The following is an 18131-nucleotide window of genomic DNA, read 5'->3' as shown; positions in this document are numbered from 1 at the left end:
TTTTTATTTAATTCTGTCCAAAATGAAATTCATGGTTTCCACAACTTCAATTTCAATGACTCTACTGCCTAATTTTACAACTATTTCCCAAGACATTAAAGTAACTGGCCATTTCGTTGAATTCATCGTCGCTGTCGAACGCTGGGTTCTCCAAAAGGTTTCTCCTTTGGAAATAATGAATTATTGTTATTATTTGGCGATGTATAAAATATGTTTGCTCAATTTAATAACTATTTCTTGTATGCTCTTATTTCACGTCTCGCTCGCTCCGCTTAAGTCTGTGTCAAAAATACCCTTTGGGGTTTTGTGACGTCCTAGTATATTTCGGAGTGCTTTAAAGCGTATTCATTTGAAAGAAATCGGTATCCTACCGATTTTAGTGTATATTATCGAAAACCTCTGAAAGTAGCCCAAAAAAAAAGCCCAACAGCCCAATTCAATTTTTCCCGCAAGTAGACATAAAAAGAAGCCCAACTGGCAGCTCTGGTAAGGACTCAGGAGAAAGAAAACATCCCAAAAGTTTCAGGTTTGCCCAATTGATGGTCTACAATTTTCCGTAAAAATTTATGAAAACCAGAAATTCTTCCGTTTTTTAACGCGCACTTTCGCCAATACTATTTCAGTTGGTGCTGTTACATAGCTTTCTTGTAAAGTAAATTGTAATATTTTAGTCGTTTTAGCTTTAATAGAACTTATAACTATTCATTAAATATATAGATAAATTAGTATCAGACTGGTATCTAAGGCTTTGGTCAACACCTCTGACTAGCTCTAGCAAAAAAAAAACATCACAAAATCTGAAATGGCGGTGTCTACTACTGGAAGGGAGTCTTTAATGTTGAAGGTACTTTAATTTTTTCAAAAATTAAATACACATATAACTTAGTGTAGGGGGTTAATTAAATTTAATTTGTTGTATATGATTGTAATGATCAGATTAATCCTTTAAACATAATTAGGTAGGAAGTGTACGCTTTGTTTAAACCTTGGTCGTGTTGTTTTTATTCCCCCCCTACTTACCCAGTTATCTTCAGAGCAATTGTATATATACGTTAAAAAAATCTTAGTAATCATAATATTACCCGAGGCACAGCAATGAATGACAAAGTAACATTTAAATAAATAATTTTTATATGACTGAAAATTATATATATAATCTGAACACCATTTATTTAAGTGCCTAACGATTGCAAATATTTCTTACAGTTAAAACTTGAGTTTCCAAATTTCCATTTTCAGGATAAAGGCCAGCTCCAATTTGAGGAGCATTGGCCTAAAATGAGAGTTACTATTTTAAAACTGTTAAGGCAAGAACCAGTTAATCGTAGTGAGTGGCAAGACTTATTTTGGTTAGTATCACTTCTTAATTTTGATAAACTGATGGTAAATGTCTAACTGTGCAAATTCTAAAAAATCTTATTAGCATTACCTTTTGGTTTTCCAAATATCCCACAATCTTGATCGGCAAAACTATTTTCAATACTTTTATTTTTAATTTCACTTCAGGTCAGTTCATTCGGTCTGTTTGTGGGATGATAAAGGTCCACCTAAAGTCTATAGTGCTTTACAAGAAGATATATTAGATTTCATTAAACAGGCTCAAGCTGTAATTACACTTGATTACCAATACTTTTGATATGCAATAATTTTATTTCATTATAACAGCGAGTTTTAGCTCACCAAGAAGATCAAGCTCTTCTTAAAGCGTATATTGCTGAATGGAGGAAGTTTTTTACTCAGTGCAATTATTTACCTATGCCTTTTGGCCAGCTAGAATCTACATTATCTGGCAAAACTCCTCCAGGTCCAAAGAAAGGTCAAAACGAGGAAAGTATTGTTCGAAAAGTAAGGCTCAAAAAATAATATTACATAATTATAATAAAGTTATTGTGTGATTAATTTTTAACATTTTTTTCAGCTAATGCTAGACAGTTGGAATCAAAGCATTTTTTCTAATATTAAACACCGCTTACAAAATAGCGCTATGAAATTAGTTCACGCTGAAAGAAATGGAGAAGCTTTTGACTCTCAACTCGTTATAGGAGTTAGGGAATCATACGGTATAAAACTAATATTATATTGTAGAAATATATTCTGATATCTTATCGCTCACATTTCAGTAAATTTAAGTTCCAATTCAACTGACAAACTACAAATTTACCGAGATAATTTTGAAAGAGCCTATATTGAAGCCACCGAAGCTTTTTATAGAACCAAAGCTCCGCAATATTTAGAAATAAATGGGGTTCAAAACTACATGAGGTATGCTGATCACAAATTAAAAGAAGAGGAACAAAGGGGTGCTAAGTATTTGGAGCCTTACATACCAACCCAACAACAACAAAATAATGGCCTAAATGTAAAAAAAGAAAAACTAATCAACTGTCTATGCTTTGTGTGATAATTTCTGTGTTTATAGCTTAATGAATGTTGCGTAGCAGTTCTAGTTACTGCTTTCAAAGAGATAATTCTAGCAGAGTGTCCAGGGATGATCAAAAACAACGAAACCGAAAGTATTTGACAGGAAAAAATTCTGTTTGTTTTAGTTTATATGTCATTTTCTTTCACACAGGGCTGACATTAATGTTTAAATTAATGGATCGAGTACCTGATGGAATTGCACCAATGTTGCATGATTTGGAGCAGCATATCGTTAATCAAGGTCTGGCTGATATGATTTCTTCGGCAGATATCATAACCCAAGTACGTATTATAAAATTATGCCTAATAGGTAGTTTGAAATAACAAATTAATAAAAAATGCAGGACTCTGAAAAATATGTGGAGCAGCTTCTTGAGCTTTTTACAAGGTTTAGCAAACTAGTCAAAGAAGCTTTCAATGATGATCCCAGGTTCCTAACTGCTAGAGACAAAGTATGATTCCTCTTTTTAACATAACTGGAGATATTTAGTAATAATAATTTGACTATATTTACATTAGGCCTTTAAAACTGTTGTCAATGATACCTCTGTGTTTAGGCTAGAATTACCTGCTAAACAAAAAGGGTATAATGACCAATTTTTTTTATAGGTTTCACATAGTTTCTCATTACATAACTTTTTTTGTATTTTAGTATTGCAAACAAAACACTACCAGAATCTCGATGTCCCGAATTGTTGGCCAATTACTGTGATATGTTACTCAGGAAAACCCCTCTTAGTCGCAAATTAACTTCCGATGAAATAGAAGCAAAATTAAGAGAAGTTGTAAGTAAATTTATATTTTGAATAACTTTTTTGTTACAATGTTTAAACATTATATTTTCAGCTATTAGTGCTTAAGTATGTTCAAAATAAAGATGTTTTTATGCGATATCATAAGGCTCATTTGACTCGGAGGCTTATACTAGACTCCTCCGCTGATAGTGAGAAAGAAGAGAATATGGTTGAGTGGTTGCGAGTATGTTACAATCAAACTAAATTTCCAAAATATCAGCCTTGTGATATTTTTGTATTTTTCTAGGACGTAGGTATGCCTGCAGATTATGTAAATAAACTTGCTAGAATGTTCCAGGATGTAAAAGTTAGTGAAGATTTAAATCAACAGTTTAAAAATGTGCATCGAAATAGCAAAGGAAGTTTAGCTGGTAAACATGGAAAGGTTTTGTTTTGATTATACTGTAATGATAACCTTAATTATACAAATATTTAGAATCTATAAATATAAAAATTCTAAATGCGGGTGCCTGGGCAAGAGGGAGTGAAAGGGTCCAAGTCTCATTGCCATTAGAATTGGAAGACTTTATACCTGAAGTAGAAGATTTCTACCGGCATAAACACAATGGAAGGAAACTTCAGTGGTATCATCACATGTCAAATGGCACAGTATGTTTCACAATATTAAAATGAAAAAATTACCTTAACAATCCAAATTTTTCTAGATAACATTTAATAACTCAATAGGCAAGTTTGATTTGGACGTGACCACATTTCAAATGGCAGTGGTGTTTGCTTGGAATCAAAGGCCAGATGATAAAATATCATTTGAAAATTTAAGACTAGCCACTGAGCTACCAGATGCGGAATTAAGAAGAACATTATGGGTAAACAATATATATATAATAATTAATCAACAATGTTTGAATTTGTTGGGTGTTTTTTAGTCTTTAGTCGCATTTCCTAAATTAAAAAGACAAGTACTACTCTGTGAACCCGAAGCAAAATCTCCAAAAGATTTTGATGACAGTACTCTATTCTTTGTTAGCAAAGATTTTGCTGTAATGTGAGTATTGTTACTGCTATTTGCAATAACATATTGATAATAAACCATTATTCCCTTATGACAGAAAAAATGGTAAACCACAAAAAAGAGGAAAAGTAAATTTGATAGGAAGGTTACAGCTATCAACTGAAAAGAGCAAAGAGGAAGATAATGAAAGCATTGTGCAATTAAGGATATTAAGAACTCAGGTTAGTATTACATATTTAATGATTGATTTATTTACGCTGTTTCTTTACATTTTATTTTAGGAAGCGATAGTTAAAATTATGAAAATGAGGAAGAGGATTAGCAATGCCCAACTGCAAACTGAGCTGGTGGAGATTTTAAAAAATATGTTTTTGCCCTCGAAGAAAATGATTAAGGAACAGATTGAATGGTTGATAGAACACAAATACATGAGAAGGGACGAGGACAATATAAATGTGTTTATTTATATGGCTTGATGCGTTGGTTTAATTTAGCGAAAAAAGATATATAGTGATTAAAAACACAAAAGAAGCACTGCCGATGGTGCGCTTTAAATATCGAAATGACCAGGAATGGTTTATAAAAACGGTTTGGTTTGTTGTTTTTGGCAATGTAAAATTTCTCAACGCTTAAAAAAATCAATTTTTATTTTCAAAGATTGTTGGTTATTAAGGAGTTAAAAAGCTAAGTCTTTGAGATTATTTAAACGTCCACCAAAAAAAATTGCCTAATGGTGTATCTCATTCAATTTTAATGATGTGTAAATATTTCTGAAGTGTTAAAATCTTTTGTGACCACTGATTTGATTTTTGAAGCTTCCACTTCTTTCCCCAAAATGAAAAACTATCACATAGCAGACTAGGTGTTATGTATGGGGAAAGATTTTCGGCAAACATATGCAAAAAGCAAAACAGAAATAGAGGTTTTAACCTTCATTATTTCTATCCTTAAGTTGTTTACATATACTTGTAAATTAGTTTAATTTCAGTTAGAATGTTTATAATAAAAAGAGACATCACAATTTTACGTGGATGCTTAGACATGGTAAACAATAAGCTTAAAGGCTTAAGCGGTTAAAGCCGGTGGATTTTTTTCCCTGTCTGATTGACGTTTGCGTACATCCCAGTTGTATACCCGAGCCATGTCTTTTAATTGTAGTTAAGGACTCAACTTTAGACATTTTGTATTAAGAGCGCATTATGTTAAACATTGTTTATGGTAAGTCTCTAAATTGTTTTGCACTGTTTCTCCTCTTGTACACAATTGATTATTAGATTATCTCAATTTCCAAAATACCCCTCTGCTCAAATGCAGGATTTTTACTTTGAATGGAGACCATTCACATCCATTAAATAATAATTAAAATATTGTCAAAGTTAAAACATCTGAAATATTAAGGATCTTTGCATAGTTTTAATTTAATACGATTTCTATAATTTTTTAATATTTAATTAGAAAAATTATAAGCTGAAACTAATTAAAACCACAAAACATTTTAGAACTATATCAATGTAATAGGAAATAAAGCTATTCGAAGATGAAATCCAGTTAAAAACTCAACCCAAATAAATTTAGATTATTTCAAGTGGAAATGTTTTGCAAAGTTCCCACATCAAAGTGAAGAGTCTGCTTGCAAAAGCTTTTAGAGACCTAACATAAATGTCCTGCATTTCTTATCTAATAGTCCAACTATTTGATCTGAGTTTTTTTTAAAGGATACTGACTTCAGTAGTTGTTAATTGATCCCTTAAGAAATCTAAATCGTCTTCCAATTGAGCTAGTGCTTTAGTTGCGGTTTGCAAATTCTTTGAAAGAAGAGATTCAGCATCTTCTATTTCATATTCGAGCATGACATTTGCCTGTATAGAAAATAAATTTTTCCAAAAGCCACATATTTGAGGAAAATATGGTATTAACTTACTCCAAGCCAAAGACAGACTTTATTTGTCGGTGGAATCTGAGCTGTTGCGTAAACCTGCTCGGTTAATAAAAACTGAGTTTCTATAGCATCAGATGAATCCTTTTTACTCGTTAGAAACTTTAACACATCCAATGTGCTCTTAATTTCAGGAACTTGTCTTTTAAGCCGTTTCTTTTTCTGTAGCATATTTAATTCCATAAATTTAAACTTGCTATGTTCCTCATCAAGTCTACGTAAAACTGCTGTTGCATTTCCTTGGTTTTCATCCTGTGCCATAAACTGATCAACATCATCCTACATAAAGAATTAATAATTACATTTCCAATATCAAGAACTCCTAATCAGACACTTTTAATCCACCAATTTAACTAATCAGTTAGGCTAATACCAAAGGCACCACAAAACATTGAACCACCCCTTTTTCTGTCTAAACAAATTAGGACAAGAGTTACTTCTCAACACAATCAGGAATATAAATCATAACTTGAAGCAGATGGCAAAATTTAAGTTTATAAAAACACCAAAGAATTCCCTAATATGGAAAAACAGTGGCGATTATGGATCATGGAAGTTTCACATACATAGAATGTCATTAAGACTCGGCATTTCGTTGAGCTTTAATTTTCATACATAAAAAAACATTAAAATACCACAAATTGTGCTTCGGGTATGCCTATGCTGTTCTTCGGTTTTTCCTCGTTATTTTCTTTTCCTTCAGCCATTTCATAAGGCTAGACTTATAAGTGTTATAAAACGTATCTAGCTTGTTACAGTTACACCCTGGTTAGACCCAAAGACTATATTTGGTTCGACCAAACCAAAGATAAAAGGACAGTAGATATTAGCATTAGACTCAAGCGAGTGTAGGAGCACGTCCAACTTCGATTACGCGTATCGCGCTTTAGCCTTGGAGTGTTTTTTTTTTTTTGGAGAGTGACACGCAAAGTGATGTCGGCTAAAAGCCTTAGACACCAACATTTAGCCTTGGAGTAGAGAAGTTGACTCTACTCCAAGCTTTAGCGGCCCCGTAAATCGCCTCGCTTCTCATGTTAATTTGCGTGTATGAATAATCCCGATAGGGGCGCTACACACGACCAAAAACCTACTATCGCCAAACGCGGGGAATACAAGTGAAATCGCGGAAAAATGTTTTTTCTTCGGTTTTCCACTTTTCTTTTTAGAAAAAACAAGGTGTAGTAAGTTAAACTATCTTTTCGCAATATATTTATGTATAATTCATAGTTTAAAAAAATATTAAATTAAATTAAATGCAATATTAAATGAAGAAAAACATACGCTTTTTTACGCGAAGGTGCCATATTAGAATACATAGTTTTGAAGGCTGTAGAGTGGTTCAGAGCGTTTTGTCTCTCTTAAACTTTAAAAATCTTTAATAATCACAAATCTTTATTAATAGTGTATATATATATATATATATATATATATATATATATATATATATATATATATATATATATATATAGCAAATTCACGAGTTTATAACCGTTCTTAGGTAGTATTTTCTGTAAATCTAATTAGTTTTGAGAGAAAGAATCTTAAAACTAATATAATTGAAGATAAAAGATGCTTAGGTACATCTTTGGAACTAAATAGGTAAAAGCGAAAGTAGCATAAGACCCAAAAGTGTGTCAGAACGGTATAGTAGTTAATGAGAGTTGGTTGCAAAGTAAACAAGTCGGCCTAGGCCGTAATATTAGTTCCCCATCGGTGTACTCGGGTGGGCAAACCCATACACCCTTAGTAGACACAGATAGGCAAACTAATACAAAAGCTAATGAGGCTACGTGATTTCTTATCGTTTTATATATAAATTGCCATCCTAAGTTAAAGAGTGGATGCCGCCCACTATCTGGGTCACAAAGCGGGAACCACTTTAATTAGCACCATACTGGCGACTGATTTGTTTTATAGGAAATAGGAAATCAGTTGAAGACGCGTTAGTGCGATGAAATCATCTCAATTTTTAGGGCGTATTAATATTTCCGTGGCTTACGATATCGTAGCATTCGGTGACTCTCCCTTTAAGGAGGGGGCGGAAATTAACGGCAGTGCGTGCGCGTCAAAGAGTTCTATCGAATGATACCAACTTGTTTTTTCGGTCACTCTCCCTTTAAGGGGGTTGGTCGGAGGGGGCGGAAATTAACGGCACAGCGTGCGCGTCAAGGAGTTCTATCAAATGAGACCAACTTGTTTTTTCGGTCACTCTCATTTTAAGGGGGTTGGTCAAAGGGGGCAGAAATTAACGGCACTGCGTGCGCGTCAAAGAGTTCTATCGAATGAGACCAACTTGTTTTTTCGGTCACTCTCCCTTTAAGGGGCTGGGAGGCTATTCTCTAATTTATCTCGATCTCACTCTCGATGTCGATTCGAAGTCGATCTCGAAAGCGATCACTTCGATCGAGAAGTCATTTCTCGATAAACGCTATTCTATACTTCATCGAAATCGACTTCGAAGTGATACATCTCGACTCTCGACAAGCGAGTAGACCACTTGGGTTCTACATATTTCCGGTTGTAATCGCGCATAGGCTATCTATTTTCCGACCAATAAGAATACACCATCACAAAAACAGCTGATTACAAACGCACATGTTTTATAGTTTAGAGAAAGGATATTTATTTTCATTGTAATACTGCAGTATATATTTAAAGTCCAAAGGATTTATTGTTTGGTAAAAAGTTTTGGTGTAAAGAATTGGTTGTGTTTTTTTAGTGAAATTTCTTTTATTGGCTTAGATATATCTTCTATAAAGAAATAAATTAATCGCTGAACTAATTTTTTCAATGTCGGAGAGACAAATTCGTGTTTCAGTTTCTCAGCAAGAGGCAATAGTGGAATTTTTGTCTCATCATGAACAATTCAAGCCGAGCTATGAAAGCGACATTGCTTTTTTCCCTAAGAAAGTAAGAAAGACGGTTTGGGTAGTGGACTAGTGGTAGCTTTTTGGCAACACGGGAGAAGGGTGTGGGGAGGGAGTTAAAAAGAACTACCAGCTCTATGATTGGTTGAAACCTCTGTCGAAAGCGATCTCGTAAGCTTCGGACACGACGAGATCGACTTCGAGAAGTTCATCGAATTCGAGTAGCATTTTTCGACAAATATTTTATAGAATAGCGTTTTTCGACATCTCGTGAGAACGATTCGAGATCGAGAGAGATCTCGATCGAGAACTGCTTACAGAATAGGGCCCCTGGTCGAAGGGGGCGGGAAAAAGAGAGACCAAAGTTTAATTCAAACTTCAGGCCACACTAACTGCTGGATGAAATATTCAAACAAAAAAACGCGCCGAAACTTTCGGACAAGAGCGACATCTCTGGACCAACTATACAAACTATAAAAGTGTTCAAGGCTAAAGGTTCAAGCGGTGTTTTCGGAGATGACGGCGTTGCTCACTTGATTAAGGCGTCGGTTTTGGAGACAACGCGGCCACAAATCTCGGTTCGAAACCAGGTGAGGTCAATAATATAAATTATTTTTCGCAGCTCCATCTACCGTGTAGTCGCTTTCCACGACAAACAAACCAACAACAACAACAAATAGCAATAGTGTCACTTCGAATATATATATTCGATGTGAAACTAACAAGTCGGCCCAGGCCGTAATATTAGTTCCAAATCAGTGTATTCGAGTGGGCAAACCCATACACCCTTAGTAGACACAGGTAGGCAAACTAATACAAAAGCTGTTGAGGCTACCTGATTTCTTATCGTTTGATATATCAATTGCCATCCTAAGTTAAAAGGTAGATGCCGCCCACCATCAGGAGACCCGGGTGGGAAAACTGATATAAAAGCTGTTGAGCCCATGTGATTTCCTATTGTTTGATATATAATTTACCAATCTATGTTAAAGAGTGCACACCGCCCACCCTCTGTATACGCGGGTGGGCAAACCAATACAAAAGCTGTTGAGGCAATGTGATTTCCTATCGTTTGATATATAATCTACCATCCTATGTTAAAGAGTGGCCACCGCCCACCCTTAGGATACCCGGGTGGGAAAACCAAATTAACCAATACAAAAGCTGTTGAGGCCACGTGATTTCCTATCGTTAGATAGACGGAAAGTATCAAAGGTAAAATAGGTAAGTAAAACACGACGAACATAATTCTTTTAAATTATTGAAATGTGATATAAAGAAATTCTTAAACTGGGATTAAAATGGGTTTATTTTACGAAATTTATATCAAACATTTGGGTAGTTTAGGCACAAAAAGTCATGTAAATTCGCAAATTCATAAAAAAATACCCATGAATTTATTCACTTTTCGATCACTCTCGCTTTAAGGGGGTTGGTCGGAGGAGGCGGAAATTAACGGCACTGCGTGCGCGTCAAAGAGTTCTATCGAATGAGACCAACTGTTTTTTTCGGTCACTCTCCCTTTAAGGGGGTTGGTAGGAGGGGGCGAAAATTAACGGCACTGCCTCAGGCCCGTACATTTGGGGGCGCCAGGGGATGCTCAGCGCCCCAAAATGAGTACTTGAGCATCCCCAATCCGACCGACCCAAAAAAAATCAATTGCTCAATTACCGAAAGATATGATCTAAAATATTTGTATATTAATCAAAAAGGAAAATTACTTTTACTAACGAACTAGTATCAGTAGATATTTGAAACCATTTTACTATAGTTTTTGAAAATTGCTTTCGCGCGTCTCACTGCACCAGAAAAACTTTTCAATTGTAGAAATATTGAACCAGCTTATCAAAAATGTTTTGACGGATATTTAAGGGCTACAACCGGGTACATGAAAAAGAGAAAAGTGATTAGACTCAAAGCATTGGCACCCCCAAAACGAATTTGAGCGCCCCCGAGTTTTGGCGGCTGTGTACGCGCCTGCACTGCCTGCGCGTCAAAAAGTTCTATCGAATGAGACGAACTTGTTTTTTTTCGGTCACTCTCCCTTGGTCGAAAGGGGCGGAAATTACCGGCACTGCTCGTTCTATCGTTTGTTATAAAAAGTACCATCCTAAATTAAAGAGTTGACTTTAACGTATTGTTATTAAAGGGGGGGTCGAAATTGTGCCACCTGTTACCTGACAGACCTGAAACTGCCCACACTGTAACTCAAACTTCCCGCCACGCCCGTGTCACCCTTCGTGGAAAATCCACTGGGTGGGGGGTGGCGAAGTTTGAGGTTCACTTGACCTTAAACGCCGTAAATATACGTAAAATAACGCGGAAAAGGGAACGACAATTGCGACAACTTAACTAGCCAAATACAAACTATAAAAAGGTTCAAGGCTAAAGGTTCAAGCGTAAAATCGAAGAGAACGGCGTAACTCGGTTGGTAAAGGCGTCGGTTCAAGAGAATACGCTGCCAGCAGCTATCTAGGTTCGAGTCCCGGTGCCGGCAATAATATAAATTATTTTATGACTTACTTTTCGCAGCTCCATCTACCATGTCGTCGCTTTCCACGACAAACAAACATACAAACAAACTACAACACTTAACAACATTCCGTCCATAGCAATAGTCCCACTTATATATGTATATATATCGATGTGGAACTAACAAGTTGGCAAGCCTCTCCTCGGAAGAATTGTCCCAAGTGGTATTAATTTATCGAGATGACCCTTAAAGATAGATCTCCGCAATTCAGAGTTATTTACTAAAAACTTTCAATCCCGCCCAGTATAAAATTTTAATTATAATTAAAATAATTGAGACGAAACAACCGAGTATAATTTATTCAGAATATTATAAATTAAGTAGTTACAACAGCGAGTTAGACGTATTAAAACAATGCACAATTGAATTTAACCCTTTTTACAGTACAAGTTTATCAGTTGAATATAATACGAAGCAAATTTTAATGAAAGAAATATCTACAGAGGGTATTTGTATTTTTCTCGCTTACGAAATAGTTGCCGCATCTTTAACGCTAATTTTATTTCCACACTCGCCCTTGATGAAGATACCGTAGAATAGCTATATTCGATATCTGGTAGTGGACGACTCGAAGTCTTCCAGTAGACGTTGTGACACACATCGCATGGAAAAGACCAATGTCGTCCAATTTCCAATAACATATAATGACTCGCACACCCAGGAAATCAATGACTGCATTAGGAATCGTAGATATCCAAATATCCACACCAAATGTACTAACAAGAAGCAAAAACCTTACCATCAACAAAGCACATAGAGCCACTTGACTAAACGACAGCTCGTATATCAATAAACGTTAAATAAACGCCTTTGCATTATTACAACTATGTTTAAGATGATAATAAAACCCATAAATAAATAAAAAAAAACTAACAAAGTCGATCACCCACAGGTTCTACCCTTTAACCCTCTTATCTCTGCTGACTGCGATAAAACAAGATTTGATCTTTAAAATTTCATAGGTAAAAATGTAGACTTTAAAAACCATTAATATACTCTTCCACGAGCTGTGCGCTAGTAAAATGGCGCCAATTCTCTGTGCATCTAAAATGTATCAGGTTGCGGCTTAAAGAGTTTCAAGCTAATGACCAAGTTATAAAACAATGTGATGCTAAATACATTGAAACATTTTATTTATAACAAAGCTTTAACAAAGTTAGCCTTGTCTCAACGTCACACACATTCAAAATACGCAGAAGTAACGTTATACTACACCCAATGCAATATCAAACATTAAAGTAACAGAAACAAAAACAAAAACAAAATAAACATCTACGTAAGGTGTTTATAATCTTCCCCCCCCCCCCCCAAACAAATATTACATTTATTTTTATCCCGGTTTTACTGGTATTTAAACTTTAGAGATGTAGACGTCAATGGCTCATCGGTAAAATGTCGGCTTCATAAGAATGTACCCGGGTTCGATTCCTGACGACTATCATATTTAACTACAAATTGATCAATTTCCACATTTGACAATTTTATACATATCAAAAAAAAATAAAATGGTACAGGAAAAATAGAGCGTTCTATAAAATCGGCCCAAAACCCGCCAAACTTTTCATACAGACTATAGAGATCGTTCAGCAGGACTAACAACCTTCGTTATTCTTTGGTTTAAGAGAATTCGGCTTATGTCCTGTCTTTCTATGAATATTTTTGAGACGAACCTTTTAGGAGTTCTAGGAGGGACCCTAGGCGTTGAAGTATGTTTCTTTTTAAACCCGTGGATTTGGGACAAGTATTTTGCTTATTTGCCATCATACAATTATTACAAAAATCATTGAAAATAAGAAAAACGGTGAGGAAAGCCGGAAATTAGTAAAGCCAGGGCCGTGCTTAGAGGTCTCGCGCCACGGGCGAAATGCCGTGAACAATTGGTGGAAACCCTGCCATTGGACGTTGAGAGGTTGTCACAACACTCAGCACTCGGTCCGTCCCAAAAGTCAGAGAAAACGCTCGCACAAACACAACAAACTCAAACACAACACTCAACAAACACAAACACAACACTCAACAAACACAAACACAACAGACTCAACAAACACAAACACAACAGACTCAACACCCACAACCGTCATAACACAAACACAACAAACAGTGAAAAAGACGTCTATTTTTATCGCGCCAACGCTATATGTACATTTTCGGTGAAGCTTTACAATTTGCTCATTGACAATTTTCTTATAGCACCTAGCGGTTAAAATTAAAATTTTCAAAAAACGTGAAAATATTTTTCGATTTAGATGCAACTTTAGTAAAAAGTGTCCCCCGGCATGTATAATGTACTGTACAAATTTCAACTTTCTAGAAAACATAGTTTTTGAAAAAAAATCACTTTTTCGAGCAAAAAAACCACCTGTATAATTTCGCAAAAAGAGCGGAAAACGTAAAATCCGTTTTCCTAAATTTTTTCGCTTGTGAGTTTTCACTGGCCGAAACGAATTGTCTTTCATGATAACATCTTTGCAGCTCGAGTTTTTCACTTTTTCTTATCCCAAAGATATGGGTATTTTCTAATCTCTTCTACAATAGATTCAGAATTAATTTTTGTCATTTTAAATTAATACACTGCAGAGTGCACACCACTGATGATAAACTATATCAGATCGAAGAGCTAAGCCTATAGGTCTTATCTCGAAATTTCAAAATGGCGACTTGAAAAAGGTAAACACACGCGCTCCCTCAGTTTCCTAAATCACGTGACTAAAAGACTGGCTATGATTGGTCTACGTCTACGGAAAAAAAACCGCACCAAAATAATTATCGCAAAACTAGAAATAGGGCCCGCGACGCAAAAACACGAATTTCGCAAAAATAACAGGAAATGTTTTTCCTTTTCCGCAAAAAAATACGAAAATCGCACAAAAATCGCCCAGTGAAAACCGGGTGTAAGAAGTTGATGGTTAAAAATAGTGTTGTTAATTTTCTGGAAAAATAAAATGCGGAAAAATTTCCTGAAAATTATATTAATCTTATATTTAATTAAATATTTATAAATTATATTATACCTTGGGGACGAGCCGGCGTAGCCGGCGAGTCGTCCCCAAGGTATATATAGGTAACGAGCGTTTTAACATTAAAATCGATAAAACTCGATGCCTTCACGCTATGGGAAAGTTAACTTAAAAAGTAGATATTTTGTTGCTGAGGTACCCATAAGTTTAAGTAACTTTTAGACACCTGTACAGGTAAAACGGCTTGGTTTGTGATGAAACTTTTTTAAAGGGATTTTCGTTTATAGTTTAAATTAATTTCCTAGCCATATTATTTCTATTAAATTTGATAAGAAAGGTTATAAATAATTTTTCAAGAATTTTGCTGATTTCAATTTACACCAGGTAGCGATAGCATCTAGGCTCAGAAAAAATTGACGTTGTTGCGCTAGCCTCTTTTGAAATGACTTTGGTCCATGAAAAATGAAATAAAATGGCGTCCATGTGATGCGTTAGCTCGAGTTTCGTAAGCCTTGGTATTCTAGAAAATAAATGTGTCATCGTGGTGAAGCGTGGTGTAGTGGTTATAGGCGTTAGTATTTAATACCCTTTACGTCCTGACGAGGTGGGTTCGAATCTAGTTCGTATGGGTTTCATTTCGATAACATAATTGTTATAATTGAACCTTAATTTATTTACATTATTACTTTAATTTAAATTCAGTGTTAATATGTAAAAGATTTTGGATTTATTAAATATTTCCCCGGAGAATTACCTTGATAATACTCGGATAGAAGGTTTTCTAAAAACGAACAATACCTTTTTCGTCTTCTTTGTGATAGTGAAATCAAATATTTGTCGAATAGCATAAATGTTATGTTACGCATGACTGCGAGTAAATCAGTAAGTTTATTCCGGTTAATTTTTCTGTGAATCAAATGGATGGTAATAACAAAGAACTAGAAGCTAGTTAATTTGCTTACATGCAAAATATGCGAGGTACCAAGTAACCCAGGAATTGGGTATAAACGTTTTGGCGAATCTTAAAGTATATGTTTTCAGTATGGTTTGCTACGTTGAACCCAGCAGAGTACGACTGGTTGGAACTTCATGATCATTTGCGATCTTTTTACCCGTTGAAAGAAAAATCTTTTGAAATTCCAGTTGGTGAATTACGCAATAACGATCTTGTTGCTGTAACACGAGTCGTGTTACACGACATTACCATAACCAAGAACGTATATATGTATAAGAACGTTGAACAAAAGGCATCGCTTGGGCCATGATTTAATCGGTTTCAAAATTACTCCACCCTAAAATCCGTGTGCAGCGCGCGCTTGAGCTAGAAATGGTTTTAAACGCGCTCCGCGCGTGGTTTTTTTGGGCGGAGTTATTCTGTAACCAATTAAATCATGGCACCAGGCGCCAATTTGATCGTTCAACCAAGGATCCTATATGTTAGATATATGATCCTTGGTTCAACGTTCTTATTATAACCGGGCGACGGTAGGTACCTCGACTTTTATATAACCAGGCAACGGCAGTGTGTGCAGTACATTAACTTGGGAAAAGTTCAACCTCAGTGTTTCCTAAATAGCTTACAAGTAGACCTTGTGCCTGACGAAATTAGCTAAATAAATTTTATTGATAAAATGCTAATTAAGAAAGTTAAAGTATTCCAAAGTAATAAGAATATAAGAGCCCTTGTAAAAACATTCTCTTGGTCGGAGTAGTGGCGTACTTCTTTGATATCAAGTGGCTGGAGACCAGTTTATTTCAAGTAAGTCAGTTCTCCATAATTTACTGTCCAAATACGGCCAAATATTCTTCTACTATATACTTTTGTCAAAATCAAGACAGAAAAGGTTTCTTACTGCGATAATAATGGGTTTACATTGAAAAGCAGCTGTCATTGGACTAGTGCCATATATTCGTCTAACCCATGCGACTGTGGGGACCGGAGAATATAAGAGCCCTTGTAAAAACATTATCTTGGTCGGAGTAGTGGCGTACTTCTTTGATATCAAGTGGCTGGAGACCAGTTTATTTCAAGTCGGTCAGTTCTCGATAATTCACTGTCCAAATACGGCCAAATATTCGTTTACTATACACCAGTTGGGTATGCAAAAGAAAAAAGGTGTATAGAATTGAGCGATTGCAGAAATTAGAATTCTTATGAGCTTACAAAATTGGTACACTATTTCCTGTGAGAAAAACCTTTCTAGAAAAATTTGTGATAATTCCTTATTACAACTGTTTGTTTTGTCTTTTGACTGTCAGAATTTTTAATTCCCACCATCAGGGAAGCAAACTAAAGAAATTTATCAATTACACGGCAACATGAAAAGCGTTGTCTTTTATTTTTTCAGACTCTCGCATTGGAGTTTATCAGAGGCTTTTATTGGGACATATGTGCGATTTAACAATCAAAATATATGTATTTTAGTGTTCGTTTAAAATGTTACATGCCTTCCTTTGGTTATATTAATAATTCCAATGTGCCTTTCGTTTCATTTCTAAAAATTGTTCTAATGAAAAAATCCAGTTCAAGACAATACTTTAAGTAAAGTAATAAAAATAAAATTTAGCTTAGCTAATGCTTTATGTCAACTAGCGAATTATAAAGCCAAGTACTTGGGCTAGTGTGTAAATGCAGGATTTTCTTTTAATTCTGGCTGAAAGTCAGTGGGTTTGTTGAATAACGAGGTGGCACCAAAATATTTATTAAATATGGTACAATGTTATAATTAAGTTTAAAATCATTTTAATTTATAGATAGAATAGAATTAAATAAAATGGAGAAATAAGTTACTATATGCAAGTTGCTAAATAACTTCATAATTTCACCCAAAATGTATTTATGGTTTGCTATGAAAAGTGCCATTGTACTAATTTTGAAAACTTATTTTATTTTTGGAATAACAAATTAATTACAAAAAATAATATATTTCAATATTGAATCAGGAACTGTTTTGATTTATAAGTATAAACATGAAAAAGTTATCTCTGAAAGAGATCATTTTAAATGTTTTATATTTCATAGTTTGAGGATTTTTACTTAATAGAACTTTTGTCATTGTTTATGTTATAATTTAAATTATATTAATCTTATATTTAATTAAATATTTATAAATTATATTAATCTTATATTTAATTAAATATTTATAAATTATATTAATCTTATATTTAATTAAATATTTATAAATTATATTAATCTTATATTTAATTAAATATTTATAAATTATATTAATCTTATATTTAATTAAATATTTATAAATTATATTAATCTTATATTTAATTAAATATTTATAAATTATATTAATCTTATATTTAATTAAATATTTATAAATTATATTAATCTTATATTTAATTAAATATTTATAAATTATATTAATCTTATATTTAATTAAATATTTATAAATTATATTAATTTTATATTTAATTAAATATTTAAGTATTTTAATGTACAATTTGATCGCGGTCAGGAATTGAACTCGGGTCGCATTGTTACCATGCGGATAGTTCACCGCCGAGCCATTGACTTCCTTAGCGAACATATTAAAGTAAAGGACCCATTATGATAAGGCGGGTTTTGTTACTAAACGGATGAATCTATATTATCTATATTATAAGGAGCGCTTGGTACGTTGGTCGTCGTCGTCGTCCGAGCT

General features: G+C 34.4%; 2 protein-coding genes across 2 annotated transcripts; one reads left to right on the top strand and one right to left on the bottom strand.

The window, feature by feature from the left end:
• The first annotated feature begins 734 nt into the window (after positions 1 to 734).
• Cul5 (cullin 5) lies at positions 735 to 5129 on the top strand. Its single transcript, XM_090156423.1, has 18 exons — positions 735 to 844; positions 1240 to 1349; positions 1507 to 1606; positions 1666 to 1845; positions 1919 to 2060; positions 2121 to 2359; positions 2420 to 2513; positions 2573 to 2703; positions 2766 to 2873; positions 2941 to 3005; positions 3074 to 3206; positions 3268 to 3399; positions 3463 to 3586; positions 3652 to 3824; positions 3881 to 4042; positions 4103 to 4221; positions 4286 to 4409; positions 4470 to 5129. Exons 1-18 carry the CDS (start codon positions 803 to 805, stop codon positions 4662 to 4664), a joined length of 2373 nt encoding a protein of 790 aa, XP_090012549.1. The 5' UTR covers positions 735 to 802; the 3' UTR covers positions 4665 to 5129.
• Positions 5106 to 6920, bottom strand: LOC149932278 (prefoldin subunit 3-like). Its single transcript, XM_090156429.1, has 4 exons — positions 6760 to 6920; positions 6110 to 6403; positions 5909 to 6047; positions 5106 to 5333 (listed from the first exon to the last, which is right to left on the bottom strand). Exons 1-4 carry the CDS (start codon positions 6829 to 6831, stop codon positions 5254 to 5256), a joined length of 585 nt encoding a protein of 194 aa, XP_090012555.1. The 5' UTR covers positions 6832 to 6920; the 3' UTR covers positions 5106 to 5253.
• Positions 6921 to 18131: the final 11211 nt, after the last annotated feature.

Source organism: Leiobunum rupestre, chromosome 8, assembly GCF_980474605.1.
Source record: "Leiobunum rupestre chromosome 8, qqLeiRupe1.1.hap1, whole genome shotgun sequence".
NCBI classification, from domain to species: domain Eukaryota; kingdom Metazoa; phylum Arthropoda; class Arachnida; order Opiliones; family Sclerosomatidae; genus Leiobunum; species Leiobunum rupestre.
Note: the sequence above shows the minus strand (reverse complement) of the source record. Positions and strands in the feature narration are given on the sequence as shown.